Source organism: Lagenorhynchus albirostris, chromosome 1 (assembly GCF_949774975.1).
Source record: "Lagenorhynchus albirostris chromosome 1, mLagAlb1.1, whole genome shotgun sequence".
In the NCBI taxonomy this organism is placed as follows: Eukaryota; Metazoa; Chordata; class Mammalia; order Artiodactyla; family Delphinidae; genus Lagenorhynchus; species Lagenorhynchus albirostris.
The window spans coordinates 162604725-162619305 of NC_083095.1; the positions used below are offsets into that span (position 1 = coordinate 162604725).

At 48.2% G+C, this 14581-nt stretch overlaps 2 protein-coding genes across 7 annotated transcripts in view; one reads left to right on the forward strand and one right to left on the reverse strand.

Annotated features, from left to right (window-relative positions):
* WHAMM (WASP homolog associated with actin, golgi membranes and microtubules) overlaps positions 1-14581 on the reverse strand; it is a 59145-nt gene that overhangs the window by 29539 nt on the left and 15025 nt on the right. For all 5 annotated transcript variants that reach the window (XM_060157679.1, XM_060157706.1, XM_060157673.1 and 2 more), the window contains one exon: positions 10885-11019. Coding sequence is in view for 3 of the 5 variants with exons in the window: in XM_060157706.1 (XP_060013689.1) it covers positions 10885-11019 (135 nt within the window). In the remaining 2 variants the exon portion in view is untranslated. The remainder of the gene's footprint in view (positions 1-10884; positions 11020-14581) is intronic.
* Positions 1-14581, forward strand: part of FSD2 (fibronectin type III and SPRY domain containing 2) — a 34991-nt gene that overhangs the window by 5982 nt on the left and 14428 nt on the right. For both annotated transcript variants that reach the window (XM_060157721.1, XM_060157716.1), the window contains exons 2-10: positions 309-1023; positions 1174-1269; positions 2952-3182; positions 4552-4574; positions 5599-5720; positions 6853-7008; positions 9437-9571; positions 10313-10463; positions 13129-13262. In XM_060157721.1, the coding sequence (XP_060013704.1) occupies positions 379-1023; positions 1174-1269; positions 2952-3182; positions 4552-4574; positions 5599-5720; positions 6853-7008; positions 9437-9571; positions 10313-10463; positions 13129-13262 (1693 nt within the window). In that variant the 5' untranslated portion in view covers positions 309-378. The remainder of the gene's footprint in view (positions 1-308; positions 1024-1173; positions 1270-2951; positions 3183-4551; positions 4575-5598; positions 5721-6852; positions 7009-9436; positions 9572-10312; positions 10464-13128; positions 13263-14581) is intronic.

Below are 14581 nucleotides of genomic sequence, written 5' to 3' on the forward strand. Positions count from 1 at the left end.
CTATTATTTTGCCTTTTGAGATTTTTAGGTTTTTTCAGGTCATTTGTTAGGTTTTTAGTTTTTTTCAGGTCATTTGTTAGTCAAATCAATTTATGTGTTCGTTTTTTTTTCATAATTTCTCCTGTCTCTTTTAAGCTTAGGAAACCCATCCTCCTGTAGAAAGCAAACCTTTCTTTACAGATTGTTTAAAGTGAAACTACAACTGAGCTGCTCAGATGATTTTTTGTTTTAAATTGTGAATAAGTTGAGCCCAATTTAATGACCATCTACTGCAACGACCTTCTCATAAATGGGGTTTTGTGTTCTAGGATCCAGTGTATCCACTAAGAACTGTCCAGGAAGAATCCTGCTTGTGCAGAAGTGCTGCCCAGAGCTACGATGGAGGAGGAGGCGGGAGAAGCACCAGGGCTGGGCAGGCCCGCTGCTTCCAAGGACTTCCACTTTCGTCACATGGATCTGTATGACTCTGAAGACAGACTGCAGATCTTCCCAGAAGAAGACACTCAGATGAGAAGAGAAGTAGTTCAAGCCGAAATGACCAATGAGCCAAGACAGCCCATGCAAGGGAAGGCTCAGAGAGACCTTGGAGAGGAAGTGGATGAACTTGTCCATCTATATGGACTTGAAGATGATCACGAATTAGGGGATGAGTTTATTGACAAAAGCACGCCCAGAATAGAGGTTTCAGAGTATCCTCCTTATATGATGATGGGGAGAGAGCCACTGAGGGAGCAGAGAGACTGGAGACTTAGTGGCGAGGCTGCGAAGGCTGAGGACCTGGGCTTCGGGGCATGGGGCTCGGCAGGCCACTGCCGGGACTTGCGGGAAGCCTATCGGTACACCCACGGCCATGCCAGTGAGGAGTATGAGTGCTACGTTATCCCAGAGGAGGAGGACGAGGAAGAAGCTGCCGATGTCTTCTGTGTCACTTGCAAAACTCCAATAAGAGCATCGGGGAAGGTTCTTGTTGAGCACAAGGAGCATGAGGTGACCCCGCTCGGTAAAGCACTGGAAAGTGCCAAGGTAAATAGATCGCCCTAGTCCTCGTTTCTCTGGATATTGCATTTGAATCTCAAGTATGTAGGCAGGGAATAAATCTAAAATGCCTTCTACAAAAGAGAGAGAGAGAGAGAACATAGCATTAATGTCTTCTTGGGATCCTTTGTTTGATAGGATGAAATTCACAAAAACATGTACAAATTGGAAAAGCAGATTATTGAGATGGAAAATTTTGCAAGTCACTTGGAGGAGGTTTTCATCACGGTGGAGGTAAGAGCACGCTTGATGACCCAGTCAGATACACATTGCTTCCATCAGCTGTGTCTGGTATGAGTTAGGGAATCTGTTTTCTTGGAACATATGGTGTCAGTACTGCTCCTCTTCCCTCACCCCTCTTTCTGCCCTCCTGTAGCACAGTGGGCATGCAGCTGTGGAAATGATTACCTGGCAGCATTCCCTACTGAACTATTAGCTCTCATGGGCTGGGTCTTCGGTGTCTTTATAGCTCCGGTCCTACTACAAGGTAGGACTCCTTCATGGGCCAGTCTGATAAGGCATTGCAAGACACCCATCCTGTCATTGATAAGTGTTCCTCAGCTGTTACCTATTTCTCACAAGATCAATAAGTTTCTGTGCCTGTCACCAAACATGTCACGGTCCCCTGGGTGTGCCTAGTAGGTGTGAAGTCCACTGCTGTGATAGCAGCATGCAACCTCGCCATCCAGATGAGGTAGCCCAGACATAAGGACCAGAGGACTTCCTGTGTCCCCTCTCTTCATGTGGATGCTCTCCTTCTATTAATGCAGCCTCAGATTGTATCAACAGGAGCAACTCATAGGAATGAACTAAGCCCTGGGCCCCCTTCCTGTGAAGCTAGACTTTCCTCCCCACCCCCAGTCTTAAAAGGGAGGGCAGCTATTCCACTAATTCCCTATGGAAGGCACAGAGAAGGGACAAGAAGCCCTTCCACATCTAAGCATAGGGTGGTGGGTGGTAGGGGGGCAAGTATACAACAGCCAGGACAGAACTCCCTACCCTCTGTACTGCCAGCTCACTCTCAGGTCAGAGCAGCTTCACCCTCAGTGAGGACTCTAAGCTCTTCCTTTTACACTCAACACTGGTGGGGGTCACCTACTGCTTTTCCCTCTCTTCCACCATTCTGAGCAAGTCTTAGAATGTATACACAGTAGGTGCTCAGTAAATACTCCCTGAATGATTGATAAGAGCCTCTTCTTTGGAAATGTCTCTGTTATCTAATAAGGATGGGATAAATCAGAACCCACAGAGCTCTCCTGGGCTTCCAATCTAATTTACGGGGACCAGGATTTGATATGCTTTAATTAATGTTTCTTACCCACTGCGTTCCAGGATTAAGTACTGGCACAACCCTTCTCTGCCTTCCTGCCTTTTCTCATCTATTAGGCGGCACCACCCGGCTTGTTCCCCTTCCCCTGCACCTTTTTCTTAGTTGATATGAGAATCTGGGTGATCCTGATGTTTGTATAGTCCAAGCATCAGGGAGTGGAGGTGAGTGTTACGAGATGTTGAGAGCTCAGGAGGGAAAGATAGGTGGGATTCTCCCAAGGCAGACATCTCCATGTTAAGGTCCAAAGTTCCAGTGGCAGGCTGACTCATCACTGGCAATCTTCCTGGTCGGTTGTCATGGTGATGGGAGGTGGCTAAAACAGAAGTGGGTGGGGTATGGGGAAGAGGACTGCAAAATGCGGCCAGCAGAGAAAGCAGTAATTCTTGTTAAGATTATTGCTGGGGTTCTAGCTGGAGACTCCTGGTCCTAGCTACCCTTTTGTCCACCTCAGCACCCTGGCAAGCAATGTTAAGACAACAGGGAGGGACTAAAACATCTCTGGATAGATACATTTTCATGCCCCAAATAACTCTGTAGTCAACATACATGCAGTGAAATGATGGCTGAGATCAACTATATCTTGCAGGAGAATTTTGGAAGACAAGAAAAAAACTTTGAGTCACATTACAATGAGATCTTGGAAACACTTGCTCAAAAATACGAAGAAAAAATACAAGCTCTAGGGGAGAAAAAGAAAGAGAAGCTGGAAGCCTTGTATGGACAGCTGGTCAGCTGTGGAGAAAATCTTGAAACCTGCAAAGAACTGATGGAAACAATAGAGGAGATGTGTCATGAAGAGAAAGTTGATTTCATTAAGGTCAGTAATGAAGTGAAATAATGAACTGCAATGACAAGTATGATTAGAGTAGGTTAGATTGTCCCCTCTCTGCCTGGAGATGCTGGAACCAACTTTCACGGTCAGCATCCATTTGATTCCACTGGATGTATCACCATGATGATACATCCTTCGTCTCTCTGCACAGCTTCGCCATGAGTGGCTAAGCAGGTTCATACACAGCTGACCCTTCCCTCCACCATTGCTTGGCTAACACCAGAGACTCATCACTGTCCTCTGTCCTGGTTACCCAGAGATCTGTGCCCTCATCGTGAAATGGGGCAAAAACAGTGCTCTGAGGGGACTTCCCCGGCAGTCCAGTGGTTAAGACTCCGCCTCCCAATGCAGGGGCCACGGGTTCGATCCCTGGTTGGGGAACTAAGATTCCACATGCTGCAGCCAAAAATTAAAACAAACAAAAACAAAACAAACAAAAAACAGTGCTCTGAAACTTTTCTGGCCAGCTCAGACAGCCTCCTGGAGGTCTGGGGAGAAAGATCTCCAGGCTAAAAAGGCACCTCCTGTTTCCCAGTTACAAGTGCAGCCATTATACATCTCACTTCATAAGCTCAGACATGCAAAAAAAAAAAAAAAAATCCATCTCTTGATACCCTTGAAATCCACTTCAATTTGACCCCAAGTCCCCATGTAGCCAGACTGTGGGAATTTCAAGCTCAGAGCTGGGGTCTCCTTTCTTTACAAGGTCCCACAGGAATATGGGGCAGCAGTGGGGTCCAGTATGTGAGGGAGGGGCCCTCAGCCTCCAGAGCTTCCTAGTTACCAAATACAGCCTTTACATTGGCCATGCCACAGGGGTCCCTCCAAGCCCAACAGCGCCTCCTTCCTGCCGTGCTTGGGGTAGCCAGGGAGCCGTGACCCAAGCTGGACAGCAGGTGGGCAGACACCATCAGAGCCCTCAGTACTACTCAGACCTTTTGAACCAATGGTTCCTCAATATCACTGTAACTTAGTGACATAATCCAGAATGTGGAGAAAGTGATATATATGAAGACGTCTTCTCTGTTATTTATGATGGTGAGAAATTGGAAACAACCAAAATGTCCAACAGTAGAGTGAACGATGGAGTTTCTATTCAATGAACTGTTACACAGTCTTTCAAATTGATGATCCAGAAGACCATTTGTAACCTGCAAAGTGCTCACATAATGTTAACGGGAAGAAACTATACAGGTGTCATAAGAGTCATTTTTCTTAGGGCTTGGGACATGGCTGATTTTTCTCTTTTACTCATTTCCAAGTTTTAACATATGTTTATATTATTATATAGTTTGAAAAAGAAATTTATTCCCAAATTCAATTCAATATTTTTTCTCTTTCTCCTCCTTTTTAGGATGCTGTGGCTATGGCTGACAGGTAATACTTTTGTTCTGACATGTTTTCTTTTTCTGTTCCTTTTACCTCTAGATATCCAACTAGATATCAGTTCCACTTGGTTATATGCTCCCAGTTTCAGCTTTTGTGTCTGCCCCTACGAGTAAATAGCACTGGCTTTGGAAGGACAGTATGGGATCACAAGGACCCTCTAGTACCAAATCTTAGAATCTCCGAGCTGGAAGGGAGCATATGATGAGGCCTAGCCTGCAAGCCCAGGGTCAGATTTCCTCTCTGAGCCCCTCCTTTCAGCAGGAGGAACAGAGATCATCCCCAGCATCCCCCAGCTGGGCCAGGGCCCAGACCGTGTGCTGCGGAAAGCATGCACGTTATAGAGTCAGACTGGAGTTTAGATCCTGCTATCCCCATGACCTTGGGCAAGTCCAACCAGTCTAGGACCCACCTTCCTTACCTACAAACAGGGATAGCTTTATGGGAATAAAATCAGACAATGTCTGTAAAGCAACACGAACACTGAAGCTTAATAATATAAGGGTTAAGAGCATGAGTTTTGGCAAAAGACAGACATGGTTACAAATTATGCCTCTGCTACTTACAAACCCTGTGACGGCCAGGAGCATGCGCAGGAGACCCAGAGCCCTGGTCCATGGTCATCGACTTGAGGGCACTTGACCACGTGGAGAGGGAGCCCCAGAGGGGCTGTATGTCTTTGGGGCCTGGGGTGATGTGGGGTGGGAACTCCCAGGTCAGCATCGGAGGATCTTCCAGATGGTGTGGATCTGGGGCTCATAGGTAGACATCCTCCCGCCCCCTACCCTCTGACATGACCCCACCCCTTCTCCTCTCCTCAAAGGCGTAAACCAACCTGCCCATCCCCGTGGGTGACCTCGTAGGTCAGTCACTGAAGCAGATGCCAGCAGGCAGCCCGCAGCATGTTAAAATAAGGAAATAAAAGTTCATCCAAGAGGCCCTCGTTGCTTATCACTAGTGACCCCCGAGGAGAATGCCCCTCCATTCTCGTTAGTGTGTCTTTTTATACTCACAGACTTGGAAAATTCCTGAAAACAAAAACAGATGTGGAAATCTCGGCGCAGCCTGAATTTGAAGACCAGACCTTGGACTTCTCTGATGTGGAGGAGCTTATGGGCTCCATTAACACCATCCCAGGTGCATATCTCACTTGTGTGCATACTTCACACCAGTTTCCCTGAGCTTTGAGTTAGAAACTTTGATGGCTAAAAAAAAATCATAAAGATTTAGAAACAGGCATTTTCCCCCCACCAGCTGCATAAGCTTCATGGTTTTGTCTTTATGACTTGTAAGGGTGAAAACAGAGGCTGACCTTCCTGGGGTAAATACCCACCCTCACTCTCCAGGGTGCCAACATCTGGCCCCAGAAAGCCTAATTTACTCCAAGCAAGTATCCCAAATTTTATTTCCTCGACTGTTGTATTTATGTTCCTCCCAGGTGGCTGTTTTTAGCATAGGGTTAAGAGATGGGCTTTGGAATCCTATGGAGCTGGTGAGAATCCCAGCCCTGCTACTTCCTAGCTGTGTGACCCTGGACAACTTACCTAACCTCTCTGAGCCTTGGTTTCCTTGTCTGTAAAATGGACATAATCATGACTCATGGGGACATGGTAGGAAATAAATAAGGTAATGTATGTACAGCATGTCACATGGTGCCAGGTAGCTCTTAAAAATCTTATTGTGATAACTTATTTTTAAGAATGATACTACAATTTAGCTTTTACTGATTGCTCACCTTTCCTTTCTCACCAACACCCAGCAACATTCTGAACAATGTTTTGTATATCATTTTTGTTTTTCCTTTATACAGATTTTTAAAAAATAAAAATGGAATTGTTTTGTAATCTGCTTTCTTTTTTTAGCAAAACAATTGTGACGAATATTTTCTCGCACTGATAAATTATTCTACAACATCACTCTGATGGCTATATATCTTAATCTGTTTACTTAATCCTCAACTGTTGGATGCCGAGACGTTTGGATAGCTCAGGACTTACAAACCATACCCCAGCCTGAATTGCTGTCACCAACCCCACCTCCTCTAGCTTGTGTGGATTGGTCAAAGCAGGAACGGACATACTGGTTGCTTCAGGCTCACGGTTGGGGGGTTTGGCCTTCCCATCCCTGTCCACTCTGGGCTGCCTCTTCCATCTCCAAAGCCCAAGGATGCATTGAGGGATTGGTTGTCCTGTAAAAGGGGCCATTCCCAATTCATACCTCTACTTAAGGCTCCTCCTTTGTTTTGTTTTTCTCTGTTTTCCTTTTCTAGCTCCTTCTGCTCCAGTGATAAACCCACAGGCCCCCAACTCAGCCACAGGTTCCTCAGTCCGAGTGTGCTGGAGCTTATACTCCGATGACACCGTGGAGAGCTATCAGCTATCCTACTGGCCAGTGCAGGACAGCTCACCTGGGAAGGACCGAGCAGGTGAGGCTCTGTCAGGAACAGAACCACGCTCCAGAACAGTTAAGGCCTCTCAGAGGCCAGGGCCCTGCCTTCCTGGAGGTTGGGAAGGTAGAGATGGGATGAACCTGCACAACTGGCTCCTTGGAGCTGTCACGATCTGGGAACTACACAGAGGATGGGATGCAGGCAGGTGAGCATGGCAGAAAGGAATAGGAAGGCAAGTTGGGGCCTGACTGGGGAGGATCACAAGGCAGGCTAAGGTATATGGACTGTATCTACCGCCGTCGGGTCAGAGTTGTCCTTGGGATAAGTCTCTGGCTGCACTGTGTGCAAGAGGGGAGGGGACACCCCTCCTTGAAGAGGCCCAGCTGGATTGGCTGGGTTCTAGCAGGTCCTGGCATGTGAGCGCGGGCTGGCTCTCCTCAGAGCAACCCTGTGTTGGGAGAATCTGGAGGGTTACTCTGCAGACCCCCATGGGGGCTGAGGGGGGTTCTGCAGCCTGGGAGGGCTGCTCCTGATCTGATCCACATTCCCAGATGGAGCGAGCTGCTGGGAATGGCCCCCAGCCTCCACTGTGGGCAGCTCTTGGCCCATTCTCTTCCCAGGGAAATGGAGCTGGCAGGCCTGGGGTTAGGGCTGAGATACCTGCCTACCCCTCATAATAGATAAGCCAGTCTCCTATTGAGAAGGGAGAGTCAAGAGAGCAGAGGAGGGGACTTCCCTGGCGGTCCAGTGGTTAAGACTCCATGCTCCCAACACAGGGGGGCATGGGTTCGATCCCTGGTCAGGGAACTAAGATCCCACAAGCCGCATGGTGCAGCCAAAAAAAAAAAAAAAAAAAAAGAGAGAGAGAGCAGAGGAGCCCCAGTTGAGCATCTGAAGGAATCAGGGATTAGGGCCAGCCTGGGAGGGCCTGTTCTGTGTGCATGGGGTCAGAGTGAGATTGCTGGAAAGGGATTTAGAGATCTCCATTTTATGGATGAGGAATCTGGGACCTAGAGAAATGAGCTGTCTGTGGGGACACCGTGAGTTACGGCAGAACCAGGATGAGAATCAAGTCCGCAGGCTCCCTGCCCAGAGCTCTTCTCCTTGTACCGGATCGTGCAGGTGGAGGGTTCTATGTGCTGAAGGGGAGGATGGTTTATCTGCCCAGGGATTTGGAAGGAAGGGGAATCCTTGAGAAAAGTAAGTTTAAGCAATGATGAGGGAGAGTGAGGGTGGTCAGAATAAGGACTAAAGAGGGAGTTGCGGCGGGGGGGGGGGCGAGGGAAGGGGAGATTTGAAAAGGGAGATTGTGGACCAAAAAGTCAGATCTGATTGATCAGTCAGTTTTTGCCACAAATCAACCCTGTTAGTACCCTCTGCAGAAGAGGCCATTGTGTTGGGGCTTTGTCCTGGGGATGAATAAAGATCTTTAATGGATCACTTTGTTATAAAGGAACTGATATCAGAGAGTGGATTAATGACTTATTACTGCCTTTCAAGAGTCTGGGGATGTTTGGACGTGTATCAGTTAGCTTTTGCTGTGTAACAACACCCCCAAACACACACATGTACACAACACATTGGCTAAAAATGACAAATATTTACATTCATTCATTTGTTGGGAGGGGCAGAACAGGGGTAGAAAATTCAGAGGTACAAACTACTATGTATAAAATAAATAAGCTACAAGGCTATATTGTACAGCACAGGGAGTATATCCAACATTTTATAATAACTTTAACTGGAGTATGATCTATAAAAGTATTGAATCATTATGTTGTACACCTGAAACTAACATTGTAAATCAAAGGTACTTCAATTTTTAAAATGACATTTATCCAAGAGTTTGCATGCCACAACTAAGAAGCTCGTGTACCACAGTGAAGATCCTGTGTGCTGCAGCTAAGACCTGGCACAGCCAAAATAAATAAATAAAATTTAAAAATAAAATAAAATGGCATTTATGATTTATTATAATTCTCTGAATTGGCTGGACAGTTCTTCTGGTCTGGGTCAGCTTGGTAGGGCTGGATGGGCTAGGATGGCCTTGCTTATATGTCTAGGGCCTCAGCTGCAACGGCTGAGGCCTCTGTCCATGTGATCTCATCCTCCAGGAGGCTGGCTGAAGGTTGTTCCCATGGAAGTGGAAGCATTCCTGGCAGGAAGAAGACAAGGCCCCTGTGCACCAGCACCTCCCAAATCTCTGTTTGTACCATGTTTGCTATAGTCCCGTTGGCCAAAGCAAGTCACATGGTTAAGCCCAACTTCAAGGCTTAGTGGGAAAGACCAGCCCTCTCAATGGAAGGATCAGCCGAGTCACGCTGCCGAGGGGCATGCATACACAGATGGGAGGAATTGGTGGCCAGTTCTGTATCCATTACAGGGGAAATAGATTACAGCGCAATGAACTTGGAGCCAGTTGGCCTATTTTAAGGTTGAATACTTGTCTTTATTTTTTCCCCAGAGTTTACGATGACGGTCAAAGAAACATATTGCTCAGTGACAAACCTTGTGCCAAATACCCAGTATGAATTTTTGGTCACAGCTCAGAACAGGGCTGGCCTCAGCCCCGCCAGTGAGTGTGCAGTGTACATGACAGGTAAGGAGGCCATCTGTTTCTGTAGCAGGACCTTCACTGAAGGGGACACAAGAGTCACAGCTTCCTTGACGTGGCAGGGCTCTTGATTTCACTTGGAAGGGCAGGAATACCTTTGCATTTTTTTCTTTCATTTAATACACCAAATCTATATGCCTGATATGGCAGGGACATTTTCTCACAGTTGGTCTCAAAATATCAAAAAGTACTGCTCTTGGACACAGTACCATTTGAACCTTGCAACCATCCTCCATTCCAGGAACATCTGAAAGGGATTCCCTGGTGTCTCAGTCCATTTGGGCTGTTATAACAGAATCCTACAGATTGGGTGGCTCATAAACAACAGAAATTTATTTCTCATGGGTCTGGAGGCTGGGAAGTCCAAGATCAGGGTGCCAGCAGATTCAGTGTCTGGTGAGGACCCTTCCTGGTTCAGAGTCAACTGTCTTTTTTGCTGTGTCCTCACATGGCAGAAAGGGGCAAGGGAGCTCATTGGGTTTTCTTGTCTAATAAACCCCTTTGACCCTCATGACCTAATCACTTCTCAAAGACTCCAGATACCATCACATTGGGGAATAGGTTTCAACATATGAATTTGGATGGGGACACAAATGTTCAGTCTATAGCTTTCTATTGCACTGAATCTCTTGTAGGAAGAGAGTGCTTGCAATGTCTGCCCATGCTCTGGACCACAGGGCTGGATGTGAACAGGTTTGTTCATCTCTCCCTTTCCCCTGCATTTAGCGCCTTGTCCCCCCATTATGAAAAGCAAAGAGATAAGGAGCTGTGAAGAGGCTGCGCTGATCTGCTGGGAGTCTGGGAACCTGAATCCTGTGGACTCATACACGGTGGAGTTGACCCAGGCAGAAGTGCCGGGAGCCTCGGGTGTAACTGAGTGAGTCATGAGGGGCGTTGGCTGGGCACGAGAGGCCTTGACACAGAGACACAGCTTAGGATATGTGTGGAGTCCGGAGAGAAGGTCAGAATTTGTGACACACAGGAACCTTAATTTTGTGAGAAATAGCTGGAATGCTACCATTGAAGGTGAATGATGGATGAGTGAATAAATGGTAAACCTCAGGTTTGCTTTCTTAGCACAACCAAGGTTTACCATCATTCATTCAACAAGTATTGAGCGCATAGGTGGCGCCTGGGCGTTGGTGAACCAAACAGACAAATTCCCCACCCTTCCAGAGCTAACAGTCGAGTGGGGGGAAATAAACCAACACCAAGAAAACAAATGCTTAAAATACACAGTGCTATGAAGGGAAAAGAAACTCAATGAAATAGGGAATGCGGTGGAGGTGGGGGCTTACTTTGGAAGAGTAGATGTCTGAACTGAGACCTGATGCGTGGGAAGGGTTGAGGCCTGAGACAGTGGATGGAGGCAGCACCTGGCCCCTGGGCAGGCGTGAGCTTCCTGTACTGGAGGAACCAGGAGACCCACCTGGCTGGAATTTAAGAAGTAGAGAGGACTGTGAGAGGCAGAAGTAAAAGAGATTAGATTTCAATGTACAAAGAACATCATGTCCATGGTAGAAGGCTGTCTGGAGGCTCACATTCCCCTTTGGTTGGCAGAGATCTGGAGGGGTTCACAGATAAACGAAGGCTGTACTCAGTGACCACAATGGCCTGCAGATCCTACGAATCTACAGCTGTGTACAGTGGAGGAAACATGGATGTACCTCTGGGTTACAACCAGGCAGTGCAGAAGCTTGTGGAAGGGGAATGAACCAGGCAGCCCGGTACCAGCCACCAAGTCCCAGGGGCTGCCCTGTTGTGTACCTACCCAGCTCTGGAGAAATGGAAGAGAGGGGTTTGGTGTCAACAGATTCTTCCATGCTAAATTCAGGGTTTGGGCCGTGGCCATCTATCCCACCCACCCATTTGCCCCAGGTAGAATCCATATGTCCACAAGAACATCAGGGCTGCTGACCTTGGCTGCTGATCTACTTCTGGGGATCCTCAGAAGCAGGGCAGTGAGTCCAATGGTCTGGCCACCCGAATGGTTTGGATTTCCTTTGCAACTTGTGCTGATACTTTAAGGGCACCTGATACCTGGGACCAGCCCATTATGATTGGGGTCATCAGAAGGCTGGTCAGTGACCTAGGTGATCTGGGATGGTGCTGACTCTCCTAGTATAAACCTAATCATGGCATCCTGTTGCTCTGGAGAAAAGACAAAATTCCTTCACAGGCTCTGGCCCCTTCCTGTCTCTCCAGGTTAACCACACCAGCTCTCCCTCCCTCTCTGGCCCCAACCACATTGGTCATATTTTAGTTCCTCCTACTTTCCATGCTTCTTCCTGCCACAGGACCTTTGCACATGCTTCTTCTATGTAGGAGACTCTTCTACTCTCTTTTTATCCAATTACCTCCTCGTCATTCTTCAGAGTTCAGCTCAAAAGTCACCTCTCCCCTACTATACCTTCTATAGTACACTGTCAACTTGTCATGGTTACCATCTTATGTTTCTTCCAGTGATGGCTTGAGAAATGCCTCTCTTCTAGACTGTAAGTTCTATGAGGGCAGAGACTACATTAATTTTCCCTAAGGCCTCCCTATACAGTCTCTGAAACCTAAGGTGTTTAGTTAATACTTATTGAATGAAGGGACTTCCCTGGTGGCGCAGTGGTTAAGACTCTGCACTCCCAATGCAGGGGCCAGGGTTCGACCCCTGGTCAGGGAACTAGGTCCCACTTGCATGCTGCAATTCAGAGTTTGCATGCCACAACTAAGGAGACCTTGAGCCGCAACTAAGGAGCCAGTGAGTTGCAACTAAGGAGCCCGCCTGCCGCAACTAAGACCCAGAGTAACCAAATAAATAAATAAAATAAAAAATACTTATGGAATGAATATGTAAAAGTGCCCCTCTGCCCAGAGCTGTAGCCTCAGAGTGACCTGGACATCCCGGCCTCGCCAGGTGTGGGTGTTGTATCTGTAAATGGGCATCACCCTGAAGGCTTCTCTTTCCTACTGAACTGAAATGGGGTTGGCAGCTGCAGGAGTACAGACAGTGGCAACCATGGGCTTGTAATCCTGTATTGTACCACTTACATAAATCGGATTATTCCCAGTAGGTAGCTGCCCTCAAAGAGGTTAATAGCAGTGGGCTTCTGTGGGCCTTTCAGCTCTAGCCAGATCATTTGTTCATAAACGCAGACTGAGAGCCTGCTAGGGGCCCAGCGCTGTGCTTATGTAAGTGGTACTTGACCCCTGCCCTCAGAGAGGTTGTGGCCCTACCAGACAGACTGAGACACATTGGATTCAACTGCATGCATGCCCCTGCCATGCAGCGCTAGACAAGGTGCCTGGGACACGGGGTGGGGAGCTTGGAGGGGAGAGAGCCACAGACAGAAGGAATACAAAGAAATGAGGAAAGTGGACCTGAGTGGGAGGGAGCACTGAGGGGGTCAACACTCCTGCCTGCACCGCTGCTGGAGGGCAGAGAACAGGGGTGGTGGCGGGGGGAATTAAAAATCCCTGCTTTGAAAGGGAGGCCTGGTGCTTGGGCCTGGCTGCCCCGGCCCCAGGGTGACTTCAGCTGCCTCCTTGCCCAGGTCTGTTGTGGGCATTCCCACCTGCGAGTGCCTGGTGCAGCTACAGCCCCGGCAGAGCTACACCATCTACGTGCGAGCCCTCAACGTGGGGGGCCCCAGCGCAAGGAGCGAGCCTGCTACAGTCCACACCACAGGTCTGTGACCCCCGCCGCATACTCTCTGGGCCCAAAGTGACCCCCTTGTAGCAGACCCAGGGCTGCTATGACTTCATTGTTAAATCGATAAATGTTCACTGATATGAACACATGGCAAATCAGGCTGGGAAGGGGCTCAGGGGTGATCAAAGCCCTGGGGTCCCATTTTACAGAAGGGGAGACCGAAGGCCCAAGTCATACAGCAATGGGGTGGCTGAGCAAGCATTAGAACTCAGGGTTTTTCTCCATGACCTTCAGGTGGACTAGAGGCTTGTCACACTGGACCTGGGTGGCCCAGAAAGCACATTTCACACAGGCTGAACACCACCCCTGGGACATGGTCTTTATGAAATTCCCAGGAAGAGCCATGGGCCATGGATTATCTCCCTGCTATCGGCCCAAACATCTCCTTACCCACAGGCCCAACGTAGCTCTGGATGCCTTAGTGGGTGCCCACATCCACGCCAAGCTCCCACCCCCTGCCCGCACTTGCCATCAGCACGTCATGGAATCGTCACATCTCATGTTCAAGTCCTGAGTCAGCAGAGATATCACTAGAAACATTCCATGCATCTCCTGCTATCCCAGCACTGCCACGGCTCTGGGTTCTAAGCTTTGCTAAGGTGTGCTAAAGCCAGGTGGCTCTTCCCACACCTCACAGAGCAAGCCCAGCTCAGGCCAGCTGCAGACTGGGTGACAGGCAGGTAAGAAGCAGAAGGAGGGAGCTGGGCCCAGGGCTCAGGGGACATCGTTCCTTTGGCTGGGATCTTTCACTGAGGGATGTAGGGTCATTTTGTCCTCATTTCCACTACCAGGAGGAAAGGTATGCGATTAGTCCCCACTTATGTTCCTTCCACAGAAATGCGAAAAACAAGTTACGTGGCTGCCGAAGGCGGTAGGGGTTAGGGCTGGGATTGGGACTCAGGTTTTTCTTTTATATTGTGATGGAACTTTCCTTTGGTTGATTGGCATTTCTAATTTCTTGTGCTGACTTGGTGTTTTGAAATGTCAAACTCTGGCTGTTTCGATAAAAGAGAACAGAGCAAAAGGTACAGTCAGCCCTTGGTTATTATTGTCTCTGAATTCCTTTGTTCAAATAATTTGTTAAGAGTGTACTTACAAAAAACTTGAATAAACATGAATCGGCAAAAGACATATCTATTCGTTCAAAAAACGATCCTTGGGCTTCCCTGGTGGCGCAGTGGTTGAGAGTCTGCCTGCCGATGCAGGGGACATGGGTTCATGCCCCGGTCCGGGAAGATCCCACATGCCGCGGAGCGGCTGGGCCTGCGAGCCATGGCCGCTGAGCCTGCGCATCC